We start from the raw sequence: 25,602 nt of genomic DNA, 5'->3' as shown, positions 1-25,602 counted from the left end.
ACGCCGGGAAATGTAGTCCAGTTTATTTAGACATTTTCTCCAGCCGAACAGAGGGAGGCGCACTAGCGCAGAACTTGACCAGTTGCAACCCAGTTGCAATCTTGCAGGAGTTGTAAGACTCGTGCAATGTACCCACTGTGTACCTGGTATTGCTAGGGAGAGAGGGGGGTAGGGATGGATATAGATTAAACATAACTGAATAGTATCCTGTTTTTATCTCAAGAGGCACACCCATTTCAGAGGCAATGAGTTTCTAGTACCTGCAGAAATAAGGGTTCCAGGATCCAGAGCCCCTTTTCCCTTAGGAAAGAAAGAAGATTTTCTTCCTTCCCCTATTTTACATCCGGTTCTCTCGCCCTGTTTCAAACATTGGCGGTAAAGATGCACGATGGGTATTCCATATTCTGCACAGCGAAAAGACCGTGAAGTTATTTTACGAAACCGGTGAAGCATATTTTAGTGGTCGACCCAAGATTCAAACTCAGGTCTCTACCACAAATTCAACTCTCTGTAGTGGTGAGTAGCTAATAATAGCGTAATAAGATGCGCCTCTTAGAGAGATATGGCGAATTTTTAAAAGAACGTACAAATTCTCTGTATAGGATTCTTGTTTAAAGAAATGAAAATTGGAACCCAGATATCATTAACCGAGGTGATCATTGCGGTATGATTTATAATGGCGAAAAACATGGGAAGATATATTAGCTTTATAACCAGAAAAACCTAAAAGTTGTTTTTTGGGCTTTTTTTTTTTAAGTATAGTTTGTGTTTGCTTGTAGTTGTATAAAATATTTCAGGGAGGATTCGGAATAAATCTGGTTTCCTCTGGCGTAAAGAGCTCAACTTGGTTCCAGAAAGAGTGGAGGGGGACTTCCTGTGTAGTCCATTTTAAAATAGTTTGACTTTTGAACAGTCCTGATGTACTACCCATTTTAAAAATAAAAATTATTTAACAAAATTTAAAACCACAAAAATAATTTAACAAACAAACAAAAAAGACTTTTGGGTCTTGGAATTTTACTCTGAGTGGCAGTTTTTGATTAAGTGGGAAGCTTTTCAGCCCAGGGTAAGGCTGAGGCTTCCATGGACTGCAGAGGTGATAGTAATAGTCTATTTGGGAACTGCAAAACAGCTTTCTAAGGAAATGATATGCATACAGCAAATCAGCACCCTTGATATTGTGAGACAACCCTAATTTGAAACATTCTGTTCCCTCGATCCTTAAATATACAGACTATGCGCTCTGATTTTGGTTTAGAAAATACAGCAAACATTGAATTGTCAAGAGTTTGCACAGTCTGCTATTAATAGGAAGTCAGATACAAAACTGGGTGGAATTGAAAGGCACAAAACTAGATATATTGGTGAAGAAGTGTATGGGGAACCAAGATGTAAAACTGTGTGGTTGGGAATCTGAGAAATAATTTGCAAGTTGTCCTGAAGAGATACACAATTGTGTTGCCATACTCTGGTTTGGAGGGAATTCCTGGTTACTGCCTACATACCAGAGTCCTTTGTGGAATATCTCCCTAACCTCACCCCATTTCCCCCTCCCCTCCCCCCACTGTAGAATGCCTTGAGTTCTAGATTCTAGTTCTGTTTTGATCTGATCTTTACCCTCCCTTCCTTGGATCCCTATGTTTCTACTGGAGGTTACTCTCTGGGTCCTGGACCTGCCTGTCTCATTCTGGAGGCTTCCAGACAGCCACAGTCAGTGCCCAAACCTGAGACAATGTCTTCAGATGGAGGTGAGTCTGCCAGTAGGGGAGGGTCCCCTGCCACCAGCTCCCTCCTTGGAAATTCAAAACTTGACACTTTACCTGGGGACGAGCTCTCAGGGCTGACCTAGAGGGATGTGAGAACACCAGACACCATGAGACGCATCACACTGGGGGAGGAGATGGCGCTGTTAATATTAGGGGTTGGGGAAGGAAGGGGGCCTCCTGGGTGGCAGATCAGAGCACCTCTGAGGGAAGTGCTGAGTAGAGAGAAGGGATGGTAGTTAGCAACTTGCTTCTCTGGAAGAGGGATACCTTCAACATGTGTTTGTGTGGCAGGGGCAGGGATGTGTGCGGTACGAGGGACACGGGGTTTCCAGGGGAAGGCCCAAGTTCTCGTGTCTTTTTTAGGCAATTGGAGGCTGCTCTAGAATTTTGCCCTGAAAGAACTGATCTGGGGCCGCTCTCAATCTTACTGGGTGCAGGGAGTGGAAGCCTTGTCTGGAAAACTGTTCAGTGGGGCCACCTGTTGCCAAGTCCATCGAGAACTGTCCTCCCAGAAGCTAGATGAGGAGGTGCTGTAAGTGCCTCTGCTCAGAGACTCCTGGCTCCTTCCAGCCCCAGTGAGGGCTTCTCTTTTAGTGCAGGGAGCAGTTTTTCTTGCTTTCCCAGGGTCAGGGGAGGTGGGTCACTCCAGCAGAGATGAGGACTGGGGCTTCCCTGAGACGCTCTGACTTTCTGCCTTTTGTGGAACTCAGGCCTCAGACCCATTTCACTGTGTTTCATTCTTCAGGGAGTATTCCTGGTCCTCTGCTCTGTGCCTGAGGTGAAGAGTCTGCTCATATTCCCTGTTTCCTTCAGTGGTCGGGAAGCAGTAGAAGCTGAACGTTTTTAATTTGCCAGCAGAATAATCTATCTAAGAGGGGGAGGAGAGTAACCTGAGATTAGGCAGATGACCAAATTATTATTGAAAGTCCTAGGAGACACATGTTCTGATTAAGTACACGTTTTAATATATTTATCCTTGGTCTCTTTGACTAGAGTCCACATAGCCCCTGAACGTGAAGCCCTCAGACTTCATGGTAATGCCTTTCAAAAGTGGACCCTAAATTTCTGACATTAGGACTTTCAAGCAGAAGGATCACAGATAACATTTTAGTATGTCTAGTATCTACTTAAAGCTCTGGAAACCTCCCTGCTCACACCGCCCTCCCTTTACCCATTTCCTGGCTCTTATCTCTAGTCATTCCTGGCTGTTAAGTAACAGAATTTCTGGGAACAAAACCTCTAATCCACACATCCCCTCCTGGGAAGAGTGCTTCTGTGAGAGGTGGCAGGGACCACAGAGAAGCTGGGAGCAGGGTCCAGGGGGCTTGAACGTGTTTGGAATGTACCTGTATGCTGGGTGGTGAGTGTTATGGAGTATGAGCTCGTGGGTCCAAGGTCATTGCAGCTTCCCTAGTGCAGTCATTCTCAACAGGGAGTAAGGGACATCAGAAACACTTGGGGGACATTTGCAAATATACACGTTCCCACTCACTCACTTGCTGAGAATCAATGCTCTGCTTCTTCAGGAACTAGAGTTGAACTCAGATGACCTAGCTCTTGGTCTCTTTTTCTGCTACTCTATCCCCTCTTTTTGTCTCTACAGCATCTCCATTGCCAGGATCGGACATGACCATGAATCCTGGCACCGCCCTGTCTCCTTTCACTGCACTTACCTTCCCCCAACCTGCTCCTGGCCCACCAGACCCACCACCGTGGGAGCCGCCCTCGCAGCCCCCCATGCCTTCAGCATTCTCTCCAGGCAACCCTCTGGTGCTCTCTGCTTTCCCCAGCCCATTGTTGGTGACCGGGGATGGGGGCCCTGGCCCCAGTGGAGCTGGAGCTGGCAAAGTCATTGTCAAAGTCAAGACAGAAGCGGGGTCAGCTGAGCCCTCTCAGACTCAGAACTTTATCCTAACTCAGACCGCCCTCGGTTGGATTGCCTCCGGCGCTCCCTGCGGGGGTCCTGAGAGTCCTGCCCCTGGGCTCCTGACAGCCTCTGATGTGAAGACCCATCTGCCCACTAAGGCTGTTGGGCTGAACCAGGAAGGTGTCCCATGCCTTCCTGCTCAGGCTCCACAACCAGCTGCACAACTGGCCCCCATTGTGCCCCCAGAAAAGGCTTGGCCAGGGCCACAAGGGACAACTGGGGAAGGAGGTCCTACGGCCACCCGACCCAAGCCATCACTGGGTGACCTCTCCTATACCTCCAAGGGTGTTTATGAGAACTTCCGGCGCTGGCAGCGCTACAAAGCCTTGGCACGAAGGCACTTATCCCAGAGTCCTGATGCAGAGGCCCTTTCCTGCTTTCTTATGTAAGTGGGGAGACCAAAGATTCATTATCCTAGAGGCTTTTGAAAGAGGAGGGTTTGGGGATGGACAAAGCGGTTAGGCTATTTAGGGATACTTGAGGGCAGGTCGTGAGGGTGATAAAGATGCTATGAGAATGAAAATAACAATGCAACAAACCTCTTTACCCATGTGCCAGAGAATAATAAGCCTCAGGTGTCTTCTTTCAAGTGATGTTCACAATCCTACACGTTCAGGCAGGCATTTTTCTGGTCATCCTCATTTATGGATGAGAAGGCTAATGCTCAGAGCAGTGATCGGAACGCAGGTCTCTGATATGGAGTGCCAGGGCCCTCTTGTGCTATTTTACTACCTTTTTTTTTTAAATTATTATTTATTTTGGCCCGTGCTGGGTCCTCGTTGCTGCGAGAGCTGTTCTCTTGCTGCGGTGAGCGGGGGGCACTCTCCAGCTGTGGTGCTCAGGCCTCTCACTGCTGTGGCTTTTCCTGTTGCAGAGCATAGGCTCCAGAGCGGGCGGGCCTCATTATTCATGGCTCCTGGGCTATTGCGCACAGCTCAATAGTTGTGGCGGAGAAGGCAATGGCACCCCACTCCAGTACTCTTGCCTGGAAAATCCCATGGACGGAGGAGCCTGGTAGGCTACAGTCCATGGGGTCGCTAAGAGTCGGATGGCTGAGCGACTTCACTTTCACTTTTCCCTTTCATGCACTGGAGAAGGAAACGGCAACCCACTCCAGTATTCTTGCCTGGAGAATCCCAGGGACGGCGGAGCCTGGTGGGCTGCCGTCTATGGGGTCGCACAGAGTCGGACACAACTGAAGCGACTTAGCAGCAGCAGCAGCAGCAGCAGCAGCAGCAATAGTTGTGGCAATCAGGGCTTAGTTGACTCGAGGCATGTGGGATCTTCCCAGATCAGGGATCGAACCGTGTCTCCTGCATTGGCAGGCAGATTCTTTACCACTGAGCTACCAGGGAAGCCCTTAATTATCTTTTGACCTGGAGTTGAACTATCCAAACTGACTCGGATGAGGAGCGCTGGGAGGGGAGGATGGTGTGGTGCCAGGCCAAGGAGCTCATGTGCCACCCTATCTACTGTCCTATTTTGTTTCAGGGTTTTGGGCCATGCCTAGCAGCTTGTGGGAACCTTAGATCCCCATCCAGGGATTGAACCAGGGTCCACAGCAATGAAAGGGCCAAGTCCTAGCCACTGGACCACCAGGGAATTCCACATACTGCTCCCTGTTTTATTAGGAGAAGTCAAGTTGAAATAGGGAAGTGGCAGAACTCACTTGGGCGCCCCTGGTGGCTCAGATGGTAAAGAATCCACCTCCAATGCAGGAGACCTGGGTTCGATCCGTGGGTTGGGAAGATTCTCTGCAGGAGGAAATGGCAACCCACTCCAGTATTCTTGCCTGGAGAATTCCATGGACAGAGGAGCCTAGCAGGCTGCAGTCCGTGGGGTCAAAAAGTCACACACGACTGAGCGACTAATGCTTGGTCTAGAGCTCACTTATTGGACAAGGGCTGGGCCCCACCACTTACTAGGTGTGTCATCCTGGGTCCTGGGACTAGTTTCTTTGCTCTCAGCTTTCTCATCTAGAAAGGGGATGGTTACCTACCTCAGAGAGTTGCTGAGATGAAATGAGTTACTGTGTGTGAAATGCTTAGCAGAGTGCCTCGCACAGAAAATGCCTCATCAAATGGCAGCTGCTCTTGTTGTTGTTATTGTTATTATAAAAAGGCAATCTAGAAGAGAAAAAGAACTCACAAAAGGCCAGAATGTCTGTACGGAGTGGATGCTTGGCCTGGGAACCCAGGGTCACGGGCTGTTAATGTTTATTAAGCAAAGTCATTAACCATCTGGGGAATTTTCTCTTCTTCCCACTAAGAACTCTGCCTTCCTCAACTGCACTGCACTGTCAACATTTTGTGTAAACCATCATATAACAATATGCCACCTCTCGCACTTAACCTTTGGGCTTCTCCGGTGGCACTAGTGATAAAGAACGCGCCTGCTAATGCAGGAGATCTAAGAGACGAGGGTTCAATCTCTGGATTGGGAAGATCCTCTGGAGAAGGGAATGACAATCCACCCCAGTACTATTGCCTGGAGAATCCCATGAACAGAGGAGCATGGTAGGCTACAGTCTGTGGGGTTGCAAAGAGTTGGACATGACTGAAATGACTTAACACACACACCTCTTACTGGACTTGAAAAAAAATGAACATCGTGTTCCTCCAGTGGCTGAACCCCTGAGGGAATCTCCCCTTCTTTCCTGACTCTGGAGTGAATTATTCAAAAGGCTCCTTGAAAGTCCTTGGTGTAGATCACTCTCCGCTTTCTCCAGACAGCTCTGGGTGTCTTAGAGACTGGGAATCTGAATTTCTAACTCCTGGCCTATTTCTTTTCCCCACGCTCAGGGGCTCTAGGCAGGGTCTCCGGACCAAACCCTCTGCCACAGTCACCTGGGAGGCTGGTAAAATGCTCAGTCCTGTGATTGTGGGGGTGCTGGGATCCTTGTTTATAACAAGCTTCCCCCGCTAGGTGATTCTAGGCACAATAATGATTGAGGATTCACAGGAAGTCAGAAAGGCAAAAATAAATCACAAAGAGCTCAAAGAATAGTGATATTTGATTGTGAGGGGTATCCTGAAGGCAAAAAATGCTTAAAAAGCAACAAGTAAAAACACCCCACAGCCTTTAATTAGATTCATTTGGGTTAGTGAGTGCCTTTTTTTTTTTTTTTTTTTGAAATGTAAGAGCCTTTGGGCAGGGTTCACCTTACTTTACAATGAATAACCTGAGTGCTTTCTTCCTTGTGTTTGGTTGAAGATAGTACTGTGAGAATTCAAGGTAGTTAATTTTAAAAGATGGGGAGAACTGTCTGTGAGGATTGTAAATTTCAGTGGGAAGAAAGACCAGTGGGGTAAACAGCTGGCTGGAGGTTGGGGGTCTGGAGTCTAATCCGCAGTGGGATGTGACAGGGACCTGGAGATGCCTGATCTGATGAGGGGCAGGGGGTGTGCACTGAGGTGGGGGTCAGGGCAGGTGGGTGGCGGGTACACTTGTAGACTGTGACTGACCCAATGGGGGTTTTAGCCCAGTGCTTCGTTCCCTGGCCCGGCTGAAGCCCACGATGACCCTGGAGGAGGGACTGCCAAGGGCTGTGCAGGAGTGGGAGCGTACTAGCAACTTCGACCGGATGATCTTTTATGAGATGGCAGAAAAGTGAGTCCCAGCAACCCTCATCCTTCCTTGGGGCGGGGGTGGTGGTGGTGGTGGTACTGTGTGGCTGAGGGCAGGTAAGAGAGGCTTGGGTCTGGGCTGTGAGTGGTTACTGTAAGGGATGCTGGAGGAGGGGTATAGACTAGCAGAGGGTCTCCTGGATCCTCGCTGCTTCTCCCACCATCTTGACTCTTGGGACTTTTCTGTTCTATCTCCTCTTGGGAGCTTTCCCTTCTCCAGATCTTGAGTTATGTAGGAGCTTTGATATTGAAGCTCTTAGGATGGGATTGGATCCCAATTGGTGTAAAAATCCCATGCTGAAGGGAACCTAGTGATGAAGAGGTTTAAGCCCTACTAGGCAGGTTCCTTCCACCTCACTGACCAGGTAGCACCTTGGGGTCACCACTCCTGTGGAAACAGTGGCACAGGAATCGTTTAGCCTATTGCCTCAGGGAAGGGCTTTTTCTTGAGGAGGTTTGTCCAGGGAAGGTCCTGGATGTCCAGAGTGGTCTTCTGGCTCATATCCCCCATTCCTCCATGATAATCTCCTTGGTTAAAAAAGTAACTCAGGAAAATGAACCCTATCCTCCAAGCTTGGCTATCACTTTCTCCCTGGAATCTTTTGGACCCAGACTTCCTAGATTTCCCCTTCTGGGTCACAGCACTGCCTCCTAGCGGGAACATCCTTGAATTGCAACTCAGGCTCTGCTTCAGGAATGCAGCCATTCTTGATGGTTGTAGGCACCGGCAGATGAGGCCTTGAGGAGGGGATCTTGCCAGGTGTGGCACAGGCCTGACTGAACTCAACAAGCCTGTATGAATCTGTATACCCTCAATGCTGAGTGGGATGCTGATTCTGTCCTGTAAAGCTTACAAGCTCTAGATTCTTTTCTTTATATTATGTTAAGATTCGTTTCTTAATAAGCTTTCTAAGTGACAACTGCAGGGAGAGGGGCTATGTGGTGACCTTGTGAGGGTTTTCCAGAACTGTTATTCATTCGGCCGTCTGTGAGCAGATCCCCTGGGTTTTTAATGAATCACGGACTTCTCAGCACTGCCTGGGCCTTCTGCACCTCCTACAGGTTCATGGAGTTTGAGGCCGAGGAGGAGATGCAGATTCAGAACGCACAACTGATGATTGGGCCCCAGAGCCTGCCTCCTGCAGCCCCTCTGAAACTCGATCCTCCAGGACCACATGTCCCTGAGGTTTGCCAGCAGCCAGGTAAGGCCACCCGATGTCAACAGGAGCCTGTGGGCCAGGAGCTCAGAGGGAGTCACACAGAAGCCAGTCACTTCCATCCAGGAAGTGGCATATGATGTCCAAACAGGACAGGCATAAGTTCCCTTTGTCCCAAACTAGATGTTGATCTTGGCCAAGTAAACCAACGGCTCTCTCACTGAGACTGTAATTGAGGCACCCTCATCTGCCTAACAAACGAGGGTCGGAATTTCAGGGGTTCTGAGAGTCCTCCTCCAGATTCTGAACCTCCAGCTCCTAAGTATTCTCCCCTGGCTGGTACTGTTGTCAGGTCGACCAAATCCAGTCTGAAATCATCTCAGTGTACCCAGGTCACTGCCCTTACAAGTGGGGAGTGGGGGGTGGGGGTGGGGTGGGAGGCAGGAGCCAAGGTCTCAGCACTGCTTCCCATTTCTGCTTCCCGCCTTGCCCCTCAGTGTACATTCCCAAGAAGGCGGCCTCCAAATCACGGGCTCCTCGCCGGCGGCAGCGCAAAACCCAGAGGCCTCCGGCCCCTGAGACCCCCAAGGAGATCCCACCAGAAGCGGTGAAAGAGTACTCCGACATCATGGAAGGGCTGGTGGCGAGCCACTTGGCCACTGAGGAGTCAGATGGGAGACAGGAAGAGCAAGAACAGCAGCAGGAGGAAGGGATATATCCAGATGCTGGTCTTCTGAGCTATATCGATGAGCTGTGTTCTCAGGAGGTCTTTGTCTCCAAGGTGGGCTAGCCCAAGGGGTGTGGTTTCTAGCAGATCCTGGGGTGGGAACTCCAGGGAAGATCTAGGGTTTTGCCCGAGACCTTTGGGAACTAGACTTTCTTCGTTGCTGAGGAAAGTGTGTAGCTGGTGGTTTCCAACCACCCAGGTAGAGGGTGGTGAGCGGGGAGGTGCGTGACTGCCTCTTGGATCATGTTACCTCCTCTCAATGACTCCCATCACTTTCACTTCTGTTCCCCAGGTGGAAGCTGTCATTCACCCTCAGTTTTGGGCAGATCTGCTGTCCCCAGAACAACAGAGGGATCCCTTGGCCTTAATTGAAGATCTGGAACAAGAAGAAGGACTCAGTCTTGCCCAGGTAAGCCTGGGAGGTAGAGAATATCAGAGTGAGAAACTTATGTGGCTTCATCTAACCTTACAGTGTCTTGGATGATGTGGTTTCTGGAGAGGGACAGCTTTAGCATCCAGCTTTGGGTGTAGAACAAGCAGACGAGGGATCATGGAAAAGGGGAGTTTAGGGCTCAAAGCATTGCGGGAATAAGACCCAATAAGGTGGAGAAAAAGAGCGGTGGTACCTGGCTTTGATACCATCACTTAAGCCACTTGCTTGTATCCCCTGTCCTGCCTAAATACCATCTCCTCCTACCCAGCCTGCTACCCCTTCTCACAACCACGTATAGAACAGTATTTGTCCCTTCTCCTTCCAGCTGGTCCAGAAGCGACTCCTGGCCTTGGAAGAGGAGGAAGATGCCGAGGCACCTCCAAGTTGCAGTGGAGCCCAGTCAGATTCAAGTCCTTCTATTTCTGATGAGGATGAAGATGGGGGTGGGCGGCTTCGGCCCTCACCTGGGCCTCGGGGGGCAGGGGGCTCCCTCCGCCTTGGAAAGGCTGCTTCTCTTGGAGAGCGGGCAAGAGAAGTGTCTGGTGGGCAGGAACGGGCCTTACGTGGCCTGAGGGTGATGGGCAGGGATGGGAACACCCTGCCATCCCCCGGTGGCTGGGGCCTGCAGCGAGAACTTGCAGCTCCACAGGGAACTCAAGGGCCCCCGAGTATAGAGAGAAGAGGGTCTGGGGAGGTTACAAACCAGATATCCACACCACAGGATGACTTCCTGGGAGGTGCTGGGTCCCCTGGGTGCTCCCTGGGCACCGACAGGACTTCCGAGACTCTGCCCCTTTGCTGGCAGGAAGGCCCCCAGCTAGAGCTCGTTCCCAGTTTGGATGCTCCTCCGCAAGGACAGGGTTTAGAAAAGCAGACCCTGGGGCTGCAGCCAGGACCAGAGGTAGAGGGTCTTGGAGTGGCTCCTCAGAGCATGGAGCCATCGATATTGGCCCAGAAAGGCTCTTCAGAGGCCACGTGGGGAGATGACAGTGGTCTCCCCACAGTTCAGAGTTATGATCAGAACCCTTCACCTAGAGCAGCTGGGAATAGGGATGAGGCCGGGGCTTCTCTCAGCCCGAGGCTGTGGCTCAGCAGTGAGATGGATGCTCCAGGCTTGGAGTTGCCCTTACAGATCGAGGAGGGTGTAGAGAACATCCTCGAGGGGGAATGTGTAACTGAGCCTCAGGGGGCATTGGGCCAGGCATTGGGCTCTAGAAGCAGAATTTCCCTGGGCCCCAGAGAAACCCCGGCACCTGGGGACGTGGGAAGCAGTGCAGTTCCCTGTGGAGACACAGATGCCACAGTTGCCCTAGGAGAGAGAAACTATTGCGGCCTGTCGGAACCTCAGACAGCCAACAGCCTGGCCTCGAGGTCTACAAAGGACACGGCACAGAGCCCTGGGACTCTGCAGGATCCTTGTGATCTGTGGCCTGAAGATTGCCCCACTTTGCTAGAAAGCAGAATTGGGGCCTCTACACTGGGGGCTTCTAAAGAAACCCTCCTGCCTGCAAGTCAAGGCAGTATCCTTATCCTGGGGACCCAGGACACCTCCTCCTTTCCTGAGGCCAGCCCAGAGGCAGGGAGCAGTGGCAATTCCATTTCTCCTCTGTTGGAAACCACGTATGTCGACATACTAGATGTGAGGGATGCCTGTGGCCTCCAGCTGGGGGCCAGCGAGGATATTTGCCCCCTAAGTTTTAATTCTTATGACCCCCAAGGAGAAGGCAGGGAGAATACTGATTTATCTGAGCCTCAAGACCTTGCTCCCTTACCAGGGGATCAAGAATCTTCTGGCCATGGGACCCCCAAATCAGTACCTCCTCACCAGGGCCTTAGAAGCATTTCCCCCAGCTGGGGAGCCAGGGATGCCTTAGTCACGAGAGAAGCCTCTCCTGTTATTGAAGCATGCAGTTCAGCAGATGGGGCCAAAGCCGAGGAGGAAGAGGAAGAGGAAGACAAAGAGCTCTCCAACTTTGCCTCCCTCTTAGCTTCTAAACTTAGCCTCTCGCCGAGGGGGCTTCCCCTCAGTTCTCGCCCTGCTTCAGGCTTGCTCGCCTCAGGGCGTCCTCAGGGGACCCAGAGAGCATCGCACTCCGTTGCTCCTAAGGCGACAGGCCTCGGCCAGCCTCCTGCTGCCAAGTCTGGGAAGCGAGCCCTAGTTGGAGGACCAGTCCCTGTTGAAGAGAGGCCTTTACGGGGAGATGAACCTGGGGTTCCTGGGGAGAAACCAGTGGCTCTGGGAGTGATTCACACCTCACAGCCTCGTAAAAGAAAGCGCGATGGTTTCTCCAAGAGCAGGAGGAAGAAACGACGTCGTAGCCAGTAGGGGGCAGCCAGACCATCCTGTCCCACCTGCCAATCCCTGTGGGTGGGGGCCCCCGCAGTAGATCTCTCCCTGGCAGCCTGTGAACAGACACCAGACACTTGCTCTCAGCCCTGTATTGTTTTGTTGTTCTGCGCCTGGGGCAGAGGGGTGTCACGCTGGCTAGGATGGAGGTGGTCCCCTGGGTGAGAGGTTGGGGGAAACCTTTGGAAGTTGTATGAGAAAAAAAAATAAAGATTTTGTTGTTGGAAAACGCTCTCCGTGTGCCCTCACTTCTTTGCTGCTAGATGGGGTAAGATGCTGAAAAGGAGAAAGGAGGTGGGGGTGGCCTCAGATTTGATGGATCCAGATGGGTTTCCAGTCTCCAACCTATCCTGATGAAGCTGGTGCTGAGGGTCTGTGATTACCTTATTCCCACCTCATCAGAAGCCTGGACGTGGTGTTGGGAGGGCTTCTCTGGACATCCTGCCATGATCTGTCTCCCTTAGAAGTCCCTAGATGGAAAACTGCTTCTTTTTAACCTGTCAGATTTCTGGGATATATCTCTATTTCCTTAACCTATTTCCAAAATGGTGCCTAGACATACCACCTTCTATAGGAGGGGCCTATTCTTGTTCCGAAGGAGGAGAGTGAAAAAGTTGGCTTAAAGCTCAACATTCAGAAAACTAAGATCATGGCATCTGGTCCCATCACTCCATGGGAAATAGATGGGGAAACAGTGGAAACAGTGTCAGACTTCACTTTTTTGGGCTCCAGAATCACTGCTGATGGTGACTGCAGCCATGAAATTAAAAGACACTTACTCCTTGGAAGGAAGGTTATGGCCAACCTAGATAGCATGTTTAAAAGCAGAGACATTACTTTGCCAACAAAAGTCTGTCTAGTCAAGGCTATGGTTTTTCCAGTGGTCATATATGGATGTGAGAGTTGCACGGTGAAGAAAGCTGAGCACCGCAGAATTGATGCTTTTGAACTGTGGTGTTGGAGAAGACTCTTGAGAGTCCCTTGGACTGCAAGGAGATCCAATCAATCCATCCTAAAGGAGATCAATCCTGGGTGTTCATTGGAAGGTCTGATGTTGAAGCTGAAACTCCAATACTTTGGCCACCTCATGCGAAGAGTTGACTCATTGGAAAAGACCCTAATGCTGGGTAGGATTGGGGGCGGGAGGAGAAGGGGACGACAGAGGATGAGATGGTTGGATGGCATCACCGACTCAATGAACATGGGTTTGGGTGGATTCCGGGAGTTGGTGATGGACAGAGAGGCCTGGCGTGCTGCAATTCATGGGGTCGCAGAGAGTCAGACACGACTGAGCGACTGAACTGAACTGAACTGATTCTTGTTCCTTGAAAAGAAGCTGGACAGAAGGGACTTGTATGTCCCCAATTCATTGTATGGCAGAAACTCTGGAGTGGCAGGTCTGAGCTGCAGGTAGGACAGCTGGGTCCTGACACAGCTCTCTGCCCCAACCACAGGGGGCATCAACCTTAGTATGATTATTAAATATGAAATGGTGGTCAGTCAGCTATTCTTTAATCTCTAATGAGGACAGAATAAGAGGGAACAGGCTGAAAAGAGGTTCAGGAGGAGGCCTGTTACAGGCTGTGACAACATGAGGGAAGACACCAGATCTGCATGATCCATCCACCTGGAAGTGAGGACTAATCAGCTGTGGCCAAGAGATCTGACCTTGGGAACCTTCGGGGTCTTCCCAGGGCAGCCTGCAACCACTACTTCCTTTCCTCCCCAGCTAATGATACCATCAATGTGACTGAGCTTCATGTTTTTTTTTTTTAAATAGATATAGATATATATTTATATATAAAATAGTTTCTTACAAAATAAAACCAAACAAACGAAAAATGAAAACCAACTTAAAAAAAAAAATCAACGACAATAACGAAAAGTCAAGCAGGACAGGGATGGGCTTGAGGCCCAGGGGTGGCCCCTGGCGCTGCCCTGAGTCTGTGGACGGGTGCGAGCTGGCAGGGCGGGGGTCGAGGTGCTCAGTCGCCCTTCTGCTTGGGGGCGTGCACAGTCCCGTTGGCCAGAGTGGTGGTGCTGCCTGGGGAGGAGGCGGGTGGTGTCTGGGAGGGGCGCAGGTAGGTGCTGAAAAGCTTTCCGTGGAGCGGGTGGTGGAGGGAGAAATCCTGGAACTCACCTGGAAGGGAAAGGAAAGACCTAAGAAGGAGAGGAAGAGGTCCCCGGCTCTCCTCACTGTCTCAAAGCCAAAGTACTGTCCCCTACCTCCCTGGCTGTACTCTCCCAGCCTCGCCCTGAGGACGTCCTGATCCCCCCAAGCTAGCCACCAGCCCTGTGCTGCTGACCCCCCGACTGCCCGCACGGGGCCCGCAGGGGATGACTCACATAGGGAGAGGCCCTGGCGAGCCCCCGCCTGGCACAGCTCGGCATGCAGAGTCCTGGCAGCGGGGCGCGGCGAGCCGAGCAGCAGGTGCAGGATGGTGCTGAAGCCGTCTTTGTACAGCAGGCGTCCGGGCCCCTTGGCCTGCTCCTTGGCCTGCTCCTCTGGCTCCTCGGCAAAGAGCTGGGAGGAAAAGGGAGGCAGGTCAAGCTCTTTCCTTGGGACATCACTCTGCATGTCTGTCTGACAGGCTCCTCCTCTTCCAAGAGTGTGGAGCCCAGGCCTCCTGCCCCGCTGGGCCCTTTTGGAATTATAATTGTCACAGCTGCTTCCTTCTACCTGTTCCCAGTGAGGCCTCAGCAGAGACGCTGGGGCTCTGCGGTTCAGACAGGTTGGCACTGGGGTGGACACCAAGCACCTACTAGCCAGAAGCTCCTGGGAACAGCTCACCGTGGGTGGGGTGAGCACAGCCACTCTGGGGCCGATCCCCACAACTTCCTGATACCTCAAAGGCCAGGCGAGTCAGCTCCTCCAGGCTCCTGCCCCCACTCAGAGCTGCCAATGCAAGGGCCACGTCTCGGAAGTCCACCAAACCATCGGCATCCTGGCAGGGTGGCAGAGAAACCAAGGCAATGTAGGGACCAACCCTGCACCTGTCCTCCTGCTCTGGATCTTGGTTCCCCACTCTTCTTAGCAGGCCTGGGGGTGACCCCTGTCCTGGGTCTGCTTCCCTCAGAACTGTGGGCCCTAAACTCTCCAGGATCCCTGACAGTTCTCTTGGGGCATGCGTTCACTCATACTATATCTCTGCAAGTCACCTCGTGACAAAGCTCTCCTATAAAGGGATTTCCTGGGAATGATGGAATCCCTCAGGTATGTTTAAGTTACCATCATTTCTGATATACAATCAGGGCATTTTGGACCCCAAGCTGGAAAAACTGGTTCTCTTCTGACTTGGGCCATGTGGGAGAACTGGTCCAGCAAACTAATAAAAGAAGGCCACTGGCAAAATTTCTTACCAAGAAAAAAAAAAACCCTGAGGATGCTTGCTGTGCTGTATCTATGAGGGACCAGGGCACCTGGTTTTGGCTCTGCTCGGCTACAGGCTATGATGGGAAGCTCCTTTCAGGGACAGTCTGTCCCAGTCTAAGAAATCAGCACATCTGGGTCACTCTCTGTCCCTTCAGAGGATGTTGAGAAGTATGGTCTGCATCTTGGATCAAAAAGAACTCCTTGGGACCATTGCGGGTTACTCATAAACATTACGAATCATCTGAGGTTATTATAATTCAACAGGACAACCTGGCTAAGCCCCAGGAAATACATGGCTCATCAAGATTCTTGAGAAAGTTCAGGAGTCCTCCAGAGAAGCTCTGAGACATTTAAAATAAATCTGCCCAAGTATTACAGATACTTCTGGGTCTTAAAACTCTCAATTGTCTAACCTGTCCAGTGTTGTCTCCTCCATATGTCACCTTCCCCACCCACTGCTCACAAGGTCATGGGATCCCCATCTCCAACATGCCTCAGAAATTTATGGATCTCACTGACCATTATTTCTCCATCATTCTTTCCCACAATGACTAAAACACTGCTCTTCAATGTATAAAAAAATGAATCTCTCAGGGGACCTCAGAAGATGTCTGTCTACCAACAGCTATTAGAGCATCCAGCCTACACTCCAAATTGGCCATCCACACAGCCCCTGGGATACTGTACTTAAAATCTTGAGCATCCCAGCCCCTTTACCTGCTGGAAGTAGCTAAAGGCACCAGCCACCGTCTGGGAGTCAGAGAGCTGTAGCTGCTTGGCAAACTCTTCCTGACTGATCCTTCGACTTCGGCCTGGCTCTGTCCCAGCGTCTACACAGCCAGGGGACAGCCTACAAGGGAATTGTCATCGAAGGTGCAGCGGTGACTCAGTTTTCTTCCGGAAACACCACCCACCAGCACCTTGGCCCCAGCCCCAAGAATCCTCCCAGCACAGGTACGTCTGGTATTTTTCTAAGAGGTACTCTGACTCATAGTCCCTGGAAAGCCATTCCTACCTTTGTCATTGGGGTTATCATGTATCTTTTTTTCCTCCTTCCTTTTACTCCATTATCTTTCAAAAAATTCTTCTCATCTTCCTACTTTTTTTTTTTTTCTTTTTTAGGACTTTTCTTCCTCCTACCCATTCTCCCTTTTCTCTTCTCCTTTTCCTGTTACCCATAGCCTCATCTCCAAGGTCACTTACCCAGCCTTCCGAAGCACTTTGCCCAGTTCCCAGAGCTGTGGCTCCAAGGCCACCTTCAGCCGGCCCACCACAATCACAGGCAAGCTCTCTACAAACTCACACTCAGTGGCTGGAATGCCCAGGGCCCTACAGGATGAAGAGGGATGGAATGCAGGGGCGATGAGTTAGAAGACACATCTGAGGGTTCATTACTGATTCTGGCCTGCCGACCGGGGAGAGGAGATCAGGCCCCTTTCACTCTCCCATCCCTCGCACATCAGCTATCCAATAGCCCCTCCCCTGACCGACTGCCTCCTCTGCTACAGTTTTGCTTCAAAACCTCACTCAGCTCTCCTCCCCTTCCTGTGGTTCCTCTGCCCTGTGTATCTGCTTTTAGGAAACACCCTGTGGGACACTCACTGTGCCATAACCTTCTGGACATTGTTGGCATAGAGGGTGGGGTCCCTGCTCTCCTCCGGGCTGGGGCGGTATACAGGTAGGAACTGAAACACACACATACACAGGCTTCTCATCAGGACTTCAAAGTTAGGGGTGACCACTCCCACCCTCTTTCCCTAAAGATCCCCAGCTCAGCTGATGGCTGCTCTCCTACCCCACCCCTGGGAGTCATACCTCCACATCCACGATGCTGCAGGGCTGAGAGGCCGTGAGCCAGAGGACTTTGAGTCTAAGAGAAAAGAGACCTCAGGTGCTCACCAATCTCTAACTATGGGCACCCCCCAGCCCAAGGATGGGAGTGGCAAAGTTCTGCCCACTGATATAAAAATCAGCTGCTAGCTGCAGAGTCAGCTGGATGAGTATGTAGCTGGGAGATAGAAGGGCCAGAAAGGTGGTAGGTGGGATAAGAGAGCGCTGCAGGGCCCTGCCAGAGAAAGAAGTATAGGTAAGGGGTTTGAGGAACCATGAGAAGGAGCAAGCCTGGTGCTGTGGACAACCAGGGGAGAAAAGGGTGCAAAGTAAGTCAAAAGGTACCATAACCACAGCAGGAATGATTAGCAGGGATAGCTGAGGGCACTTTCTGATAATATCTCAGGAGATCAGAACAAAACAAAGGGATATGGGCATCCCCTTCTCTAGAGTTCTTTCAGTTCCTGGATGAACAAGGGCAGTTCACCTTGTCTGGAGGGTAGAAGACGGGCCATGAATTCTGGTGGTCCCCACTCCCCACCCTCGCCCCCAGGAATACCACTACTCACACTCCAGGGCCCCTCCAAGCCCAGCTGGTAGTGTCCTGTGGGAGAAGCAGAGGTGAGAGGAGAAAGGCATTACTTTTTTTTTCCTCCCTGAACTGACTAATCCTCTCTGGGCAGAGGCCTGCACCCCGACCCAGCCCCACCTCCACACACATATCTCATGGCGGCACAGCAATATTCACTGACTCCCATTCAGGGTGGACTTCTGCCCTCCCTCCCCCAGACGACAACTTACCAGACTGTTGGGGTAGCGGATGAGGACAGGCTGCACAGGCACCCCTGCGATGAAGGCTCCTAAATCCCATTTCCACCCCACCCCCCACCCCCAAGGCAGAGGTTAGTGCATGGAGGCAGCTGGAGGGCATGGAGTACAGGGGTCTGGATCAGCTCCACAAGGAAATCTGGCTGTGCTCCATTTCATTTATAATTTCCTCTGACTCCTGGAGACTTTCCAGTGTCAGCTAGGAGGTTCCCTATCTCCCTCCCTCCCCTACCCCAGCTCTTTTCTTGGGTTATTCCAGAGTCCCTCTCCATATATGGAGCTCCTTTCCTACAGCCCTCCCATCTACTGCTGCTTTATTCACCTGGTTTGAATTTCAGCAGAGCCTTCTTGTTGGAACAGGTGCCCTCAGGAAAGAACAGTACCTGGGCGGGGGGCAGGGGGGGAATCAAGGGACCAGAATGAGGTGGGTGGAAGGGGAGGAGAGGCAAAAGAAGCCTCTTCAGGAGCACATAAAATATGAGGAGGTCCTTCGACCTTTGACCCACCTGAGGCCACTTGCCTCCGGAGGTAGCCCGCCTTCGGACCTCTTCCACCACTCTGCGCCGAGAGGCTGGGTCATGCCTGGACACTAGGATGGCTTGGTTGAAGCGAAGAAGGGCTGGGATAAAGACAGAATACAAGGAGTCACTTGGTTCTCCCCCAGGGGCACTAACACCAGAGCTCCCTGCTCCCTTCTAAGCACAGAGCTCAGAATCTAAGAGGCTGCTTCACAAATAAGTATTAATTTGCATTTCATTTGCCAGATCAGTCGATATTGCGTCTAACTTCTCCCTTCTCCACCTGGGACCGGTTCTCTCCAGAGTCTCTGACTCCTGTCTTTTTTTGCCCAGAGTAGCCTTCTCTCCTCTTCACTCCTCTTAATCTCTCACCTCCAATGACGGGAACGGAAAGGTTCTCAGCTCGAGACACAACCTTGGGCAGGTCACAGGGCAGCAGAACAATGGGGTCAAAGAAAGTAGAGTGAGGGGCAGCAACCAGGACGGGCGCTTGAAGGCGAGAGGCCCGCTGGCCCCGAACTCGAATCCGGAGGAAACCCAGCAGGAAAAAGAGCAAGCGGCTGAGGCCCAGCACCCCATGGTGGCACACAGTCCTGCAGGGCAAAGCTGGGCATCAGTGGAGGCAGCTATCCTGACCTTCACTCATCCCCAAGCTTAGACACCCAGGAAAGCAGGTGCCCTTCTTTTGGCCTCTATTACCTGGCCAAGAGGCTAAAGTCTCCGGTTAGTCTGGGACATATCCGGTGCATCACTTAGAGTTAAGGTCCTGGGTACCAGGGTCTGAGCTTGGCTGACTCATCTCACCTACCCAGGCTGGGTAGGAGAATTTCAGAACCCTCCCTCATCCTCTTCTCAAAGAGGGAGCAGAATGGATAGCAGGGAAGAGAAAGGAGAAATTGGGTCTCTGGGGGCTGATCCCTCACTTACTTCCTCCATCCGGTTATTGGCTCCTGAAGCTGCTCCTCAGTAAGACCAGCGACTTGCAGCCAGGCAAAGGGCCAGAGGAGAAAGAGGACGATAAAGGCCAGAAGCACTCGGATGGGGGCCAGCAGTGCCCCCAAGAGGCAGAACTGCAGAGGGTGGGAGAGAAGGCCACTTCAGGGCTGTGAGATGCTCCTTACAGGCTTCCCTCCCCAACAAGGATGGACCCAGGAGAAGAGGGCCATCACCCCAACCCTGTGGATCAGAAGACAAGTAGTGTGGGAACAGGAGACGGGATTGGAACCCAAGGTGGGATGGAGATACCAATAAGGCAAAGAGGATAAAAGATTAATAGGATCAGGGGCCTCACTTTCATGTCTTTCAGTTGGTCCCCACCACACCTACAAAATTAAAAGGCTGTTAAGAGGATTCACGGATAACCAGTGTGAAAGGGCCCAGCACTGTGTTTGGTGTAGAGTAGGCTAGAGATAGTTCCTCCTCCCCTCACCCTCTTCCATAAATAGATCCCACGTCTAGCAGAAACCAGGTGCATAGTCCTTTTTTTCACTGTGAGCCTGGGAGATAGAGGCCGGGAAAACGGAGAGAGGTCCACTTTTCAGACCCAGGCCAGTCTCTAGTTCTGCCCAGCAGCATGCCCCCAGTTCTAGGAACTGGGGGGAGAAAAAGAGTTCGGCCTTACTACCTAGGTAAGGCAGGGGTTGCCAGGGTGACTTCAGGGGCTGCGCTGGGGAACGTGCAGGTAAACAAACCGAGCTCCAGGAGCTGACCTCAGGGGAGATGAAGGCAACGGAAACCTCGGACACTCCCTTCTCACACCATTCCGCAGCACCCCCAGGCCCTCGCGGCCTTCCACTTCCTGTAGCCAACCCCCTTCTTTACTTCCCTCCCCGCCCCCACCAAGAGGTGCTGCAGTGCGCGTAGAGGAGAGGGTAGTGCAAAGTGGGGTTGCTGGAAGGGCACAGGGGGGTGCAGGCCCTGGGCCCAGCAACCTCTTCCAAGTCAGAGCCTCGGAGAAGCACTCAGCACGCCTCTGCCCCCACCCCCGCTCTTCGTAGCGTCCAACTCCATTCTAGCCCATCTGCATCCGCAGGATGTAATCCGCAGTCTCCAGGGTTCTCCATCTCCCCCCACCCCTGGGTCCCCTGCAGTCCTCCAGGCTCACCTAGTCAATTCTCACACACCTTCAGCTTGCCTATCGCCCAAGCCCGCGTCCTCTCCAGGACTCCTTGACCACCCCCGCCGCCCCCACGTGTGCACCTCGGACTCCCCGTCCGGCTACCCTCTCACCCACCTCCTTCCTGGATCTCCATCCCCATCTGCGTCAAGGATCTAAAAGGCCTCCTTTTACTATCCGCGCGAGTCCTCCAGGCGCCCCCCGCCCACACCTTACCTTAATCCTCTGGAGGCGGGAGAGATGTAACTCGTGCACGAAAGGGTTGGGGGGCGCTGGGGGTCCGGGGGTAGGGTCGAGGGGGGCCCAGTCCCCCGGACTTCCCTGGCTCATAGCGGCGGGAGAAGGTGGGAGGGCCGGCGCCCCGACCCGACCCCGGGCCCCTCTTTGCAGAGCAGCGGCTGCGCCTGCAGCGGCGGTGGCGCTCTGGCCGCGGCCCCGCCTGGTGCCGGGCGCCGAGGGGCGGGGAGCAGGCGGCGCGGCCGGGCTCGCGTTGTCAGGGAGCCGGCCGAGGGGCGGGGCTTCCAGCGCCCGGGTGCCCCGGCTCCTCCGCGCCCGCAGCCGCGTCCGCAGCCCCTCGGGCCATTGTTACGAGGCTGCGGGTAGCCCCCTGGCCTGGCCCTCCGGGAGTTCCTCTGGGAAGACTCGGCCTCCGCCTCCCCGCAGGCCTCCGGATCGGAGCGGGTTTAGGGCCGCGGGGAACGAGCGAAGCGGAGAACGCCCTACGACCCCGCCCGGGCGTGGAGGTCACCCTGCAAGCGCAGATAGGGTGGGGCCCTCCGGCGGATGAGCATGGAAGGGTGGGCGCGCAATGCGCGGAGGCCCGCAGCTCCCGGGCGACGCGGGCCCGAGCTGTCCCGGCGGGCTCCCGGGCCCCATCCATCTCTCGGAGGCCGACCACCTTTCCTTCCTGGTCGTGTCGACGCCATCGCGCGTGAACTTGAGCGCTCGCGCCCTCTGGCGGCCGCCTTATGTCTCACAGCTCGGCGTCCGCGTACTACCTCCGTTAGGCAGGGCTGCCTTTCGGTTGTATGCTATGCTAAGTTGCTTCAGTCGTGTCCGACTCTGTGCGACCCCATAGACGGCAGCCCACCGGGCTCCCCCGCCCCTAGAATTCTCCAGGCAACAACACTGGAGTGGGTTGCCATTTCCTTCTCCAATGCATGAAAGTGAAAAGTGAAAGTGAAGGCGCTCGGTCGTGTTCGACTCTTCGAGACCCCATGGACTGTAGCCCACCAGGCTCCTCCGTCCATGGGATTTTCCAGGCAAGAGTACTGGAGTGGGGTGCCATTTCGGTTGTAAGGACTCCTTGAATCAGCAGCCATCCATCCAGACTCTGGTCACAAACTACAGTCTGTGTCACAAACTGCTGCTGCTGCTAAGTCGCTTCAGTCGTGTCTGACTCTGTGCGACCCCATAGACGGCAGCCCACCAGGCTCCGCCGTCCCTGGGATTCTCCAGGCAAGAATACTGGAGTGGGTTGCCATTTCCTTCTCCAGTGCATGAAAGGGAAAAGTGAAAGTGAAGTCGCTCAGTCGCGTCCGACTCCCAGCGACCCCATGGACTGCAGCCTACCAGGCTCCTCCATCCATGGGATTCTCCAGGCAAGAGTGTCACAAACTAGAGCCCAACTAGACCTGGCTAGGGACGGGGCAGTGAGAACCTGGAAAGCTGGGATACGTGTCTCTTTTTCCTGTCTTTCTTTTTCTCTCTCTTCCTCTCTCCACTGCTTGAGAGGACAAAGTAATACCCTTCATCCCCAAACTCCAAACTATCCTAGAAAACTCGTAAACCCTTGTCGACAGGTTGTGGTGAGATCAGAGAATTGGGTAGACTTTGAGATCCACACCCAGTGACACAGTCAGAAAGATAATTCCTGTGACAAAAAGGAAATAAAAGCCTCATTGCTTTTGGAAAGAATTTGCCTTCAGTTCACCCTGCTTTAGGGCTCTCCCCTGCATCTTTGTCAGTCATCATTTCTTGAGGGTAATGGAAACGATGGCAGGTCAATGGCCTACTGGGTCACTGAGTAATGTTCATCTTTTACAGGAAGGGAGACCAGGCAAAAGTCGGGAGTCACTTCTAGTTAGACTCCCTTCCCTCCCTTCTTGCCCCATAATTTACCCACTTACATTCCTGCCTCTGTCCTTACGTCAGCTACAAATTGGCGCTTGCCAAGGGTATTTGCCACCTGCCTTGTCGAGATTAAATCCTGTGCTGCTGTAGCAGCTGACCTTCAGCACACCCTGAGTGGAGTTAAGGGTGGAAAGTGAGGCAGTGTGTGCTCCAGGGAAACTGGTAGAACAGGTTTTTAGGTAGGTAGATATTTTCAGGAACTTATTTTATGATCCCAATCCTTGAATCTTCTCATATCTAGAAAAGCACTGAATCCTTCATAGTGACATCAGCTCCTAGCAGAAAACCTTCTGTAAGTTAAGTGCTTGATTGCACTGAACTCCCCTTTCACCAGAATCATATACAATGTCCTCCTCCCGCTGCCTCTTTGGAGCAGTTTCTCAGAGCTATCTGAGGTGCTGTCTCCCAGGCTGCGGTCCTAATTTTTCCTGAAATAAAACTTAATTCTCAATTCTCATGTTGTGCATAGAAATGGCAACCCACTCCAGTACTCTTGCCTGGAAAATCCCAAGGATGGAGGAGCCTGGTAGGCTGCAGTCCATGGGGTCGCTGAGAGTCAGACACAACTCGGCGACTTCACTTTCACTTTTCACTTTCATGCATTGGAGAAGGAAATGGCGACCCACTCCAGTGTTCTTGCCTGGAGAATTCCAGGGACGGGGGAGCCTGGTGGGCTGCCGTCTATGGGGTCGCACAGAGTCGGCCACGACTGAAGCGACTTAGCAGCAGCAGCAGCATGTTTTTGAGTCACCACTAAGGAGAGCAGCCAGCATTCTCAGAGAAATAAAAGGATATCCTAGGCAATATATATTTCTTATAGATTTTTAGAGATAATTCCATATCTCTTTAATTTTAACAATTTACTTTTTCACCGTTTTTGAGACTTTAATGCCATATATGTAAGTTTAAAGTGTACAGTGTGATTATTAGATACAGATATACATTTTACCTATTATTTAAGGGAAACCAGGTTCTGTATGTCTTGGCTTTTCCAAAGTAGTTTCAATATTTTTATAATTGCATTTATTTCAATTAAGGCAATTCATTAAAAGCATAATTACTTTTTATGCTTCTAATATTTTCAGTTCAGTTCAGTTGCTCAGTTGAGTCCGACTCTTTGCTACCCCATGGACTGCAGCATGCCAGGCTTCCCTGACTTCCCCATCTTCTGGAGCTTGCACAGACTCAGGTCCATCGAGTCGGTGATGCCATCCAACCATCTCATTCTCTGTCGTCCCCTTTTTCTCCTGGCTTCAATCTTTCCCAGCATCAGGCTCTTTTCCAGTGAGTCAGTTCTTCGCATCAGGTGGCCAAAGTATTGAAGCTTCAGCTTCAGCATCAGTCCTTCCAATGAACACCCAGGACTGATCTCCTTTAGGATGGACTGGTTGGATCTCCTTGCAGTCCAAGGGACTCTCAAGAGTCTTCTCCAACACCACAGTTCAAAAGCATCAGTTCTTCGGTGCTCAGCTTCCTTTAGAGTCCAACTCTCACATCCATACATGACTACTGGAAAAACCATAGCTTTGACTAGATGGACCTTTGTTGACAAAGTAATGTCTCTGCTTTTTAATATGCTGTCTCTAGGTTGGTCATAATTTCCTTCCAAGGAGCAAGCATCTTTTAATTTCATGGCCGCAGTCACCATCTGCAGTGATTTTGGAGCCCAAGAAAATAAAGTCTGTCACTGTTTCTCTATCTATTTGCCATGAAGTGATGGGACTGGATGCCATGATCTTCACTTTTTGAATGTTAAGTTTTAAGCCAACTTTTTCACTCTTCTCTTTCACCTTCATTAAAAGGTTCTTTAGTCCCTCTTTGCTTTCTGCCATAAGGGTGGTGTCATCTGCATATCTGAGCTTATTGATATTTTTCCCAGCAATCTTGATTCCAGCTTGTGCTTCATCCAACCCGGCATTTCGCATGATGTTCTCTGTGAAACTCTACAAGTTTTACCCTTCTGTAACTCTAGAAGTTAAATAAGCAAGGTGACTAAATACACAGGCTTGATTCCCAATTGGTTCCTTTCCCAATGTGGAACCAGTTCATTGTTTCATGTCCGATTCTAACTGTTGCTTCTTGTCCTGCATACAGATTTCTCAGGAGGCAGGTAAGGTGGTCTGATATTCCCATCTCTTAAAGAATTTTTCACAGTTTGTTGTGATCCACACAGTCAAAGGCTTTAGCGTAGTCAATGAAGCAGAAGTAGATGTTTTTCTGGAACTCTCTTGCTTTTTTATGACCCAGTGGATGTTGGCAATTTGATCTCTGCCTTTTTTAAACCCAGCTTGAATATCTGGAAGTTCTTGGCTCACGTACTGTTGAAGCCTAGCTTGGAGAATTTTGAGCATTACTTTGCTAGCGTGTGAGATGAGTGCAATTGTGCGGTAGTTTGAGCATTCTTTGGCATTGCCTTTCTTTGGGATTGAAGTGAAAATTGACCTTTTCCAATCCTGTGACTGCTGCTGAGTTTTCCAAATTTGCTGGCATATTGAGTGCATCACTTTAACGGCATCATCTTTTAGGATTTGAAATAACTCAGCTGGAATGCCATCACCTCCACTAGCTTTGTTCGTAATGCTGCTTCCTAAGGACCACTTGGAGAAGACAATGGCACCCCACTCCAGTACTCTTGCCTGGAAAATCCCATGGATGGCGGAGCCTGGTAGGCTGCAGTCTATGGGGTCGCTAAGAGTCAGACACGACTGAGCGACTTCACTTTCATACATTGGAGAAGGAAATGGCAACCCACTCCAGTGTTCTTGCCTGGAGAATCCCAGGGACGGGGGAGCCTAGTGGGCTGCCATTTATGGGGTTGCTC

The 25,602-nt window shown here is 51.6% G+C and overlaps 2 protein-coding genes across 5 annotated transcripts; one reads left to right on the top strand and one right to left on the bottom strand.

Annotated features, from left to right (window-relative positions):
• Positions 1 to 76: 76 nt before the first annotated feature.
• On the top strand, positions 77 to 12,212 carry NUTM1 (NUT midline carcinoma family member 1). 3 transcript variants are annotated; one of them, XM_081507023.1, is made up of 8 exons: positions 77 to 520; positions 1,653 to 1,748; positions 3,370 to 4,078; positions 7,174 to 7,302; positions 8,382 to 8,521; positions 8,974 to 9,257; positions 9,496 to 9,612; positions 9,962 to 12,212. In XM_081507023.1, the coding sequence occupies exons 2-8, from the start codon at positions 1,733 to 1,735 to the stop codon at positions 11,960 to 11,962; spliced, it is 3,396 nt and encodes a 1,131-aa protein (XP_081363149.1). In that variant the 5' UTR covers positions 77 to 520; positions 1,653 to 1,732; the 3' UTR covers positions 11,963 to 12,212. The 3 variants fall into 3 exon arrangements, with proteins under 3 accessions (XP_081363149.1, XP_081363148.1, XP_081363147.1); XM_081507022.1 differs by having other exon boundaries at positions 135 to 516; XM_081507021.1 differs by lacking the exon at positions 77 to 520 and having other exon boundaries at positions 1,599 to 1,748.
• Positions 12,213 to 13,820: 1,608 nt separating this feature from the next.
• On the bottom strand, positions 13,821 to 21,062 carry LPCAT4 (lysophosphatidylcholine acyltransferase 4). 2 transcript variants are annotated; one of them, XM_081505861.1, is made up of 14 exons: positions 20,865 to 21,062; positions 19,460 to 19,602; positions 18,905 to 19,125; positions 18,521 to 18,633; positions 18,337 to 18,397; positions 17,988 to 18,046; positions 17,756 to 17,790; positions 17,172 to 17,226; positions 16,959 to 17,041; positions 16,560 to 16,685; positions 16,074 to 16,206; positions 14,830 to 14,928; positions 14,330 to 14,507; positions 13,821 to 14,123 (listed from the first exon to the last, which is right to left on the bottom strand). In XM_081505861.1, the coding sequence occupies exons 1-14, from the start codon at positions 20,976 to 20,978 to the stop codon at positions 13,969 to 13,971; spliced, it is 1,575 nt and encodes a 524-aa protein (XP_081361987.1). In that variant the 5' UTR covers positions 20,979 to 21,062; the 3' UTR covers positions 13,821 to 13,968. The 2 variants fall into 2 exon arrangements, with proteins under 2 accessions (XP_081361987.1, XP_081361988.1); XM_081505862.1 differs by lacking the exon at positions 20,865 to 21,062 and adding an exon at positions 19,824 to 19,883.
• Between the last annotated feature and the right edge of the window lie 4,540 nt (positions 21,063 to 25,602).

This window comes from Giraffa tippelskirchi, chromosome 7, assembly GCF_054371585.1.
Source record: "Giraffa tippelskirchi isolate mGirTip1 chromosome 7, T2T-mGirTip1v1.2.pri, whole genome shotgun sequence".
Taxonomy (NCBI): Eukaryota; Metazoa; Chordata; class Mammalia; order Artiodactyla; family Giraffidae; genus Giraffa; species Giraffa tippelskirchi.
This window is presented reverse-complemented; position numbering and strand designations above follow the sequence as displayed.

Excerpts from the sequence above, each read along its gene's own strand:
- LPCAT4 (XM_081505861.1), bottom strand. The coding sequence starts at position 20,978 with ATGAGCCAGGGAAGTCCGGGGGACTGGGCCCCCCTCGACCCTACCCCC. Across the intron at positions 18,398-18,520 it reads CCGGAGGCAAGTGGCCTCAG|GTACTGTTCTTTCCTGAGGG; the intron begins GTGGGTCAAAGG and ends CCCCCCGCCCAG. Across the intron at positions 17,791-17,987 it reads TCCGCTACCCCAACAGTCTG|GACACTACCAGCTGGGCTTG; the intron begins GTAAGTTGTCGT and ends CTTCTCCCACAG.
- NUTM1 (XM_081507023.1), top strand. Across the intron at positions 7,303-8,381 it reads TTTTATGAGATGGCAGAAAA|GTTCATGGAGTTTGAGGCCG; the intron begins GTGAGTCCCAGC and ends CACCTCCTACAG. Across the intron at positions 9,258-9,495 it reads AGGAGGTCTTTGTCTCCAAG|GTGGAAGCTGTCATTCACCC; the intron begins GTGGGCTAGCCC and ends TCTGTTCCCCAG.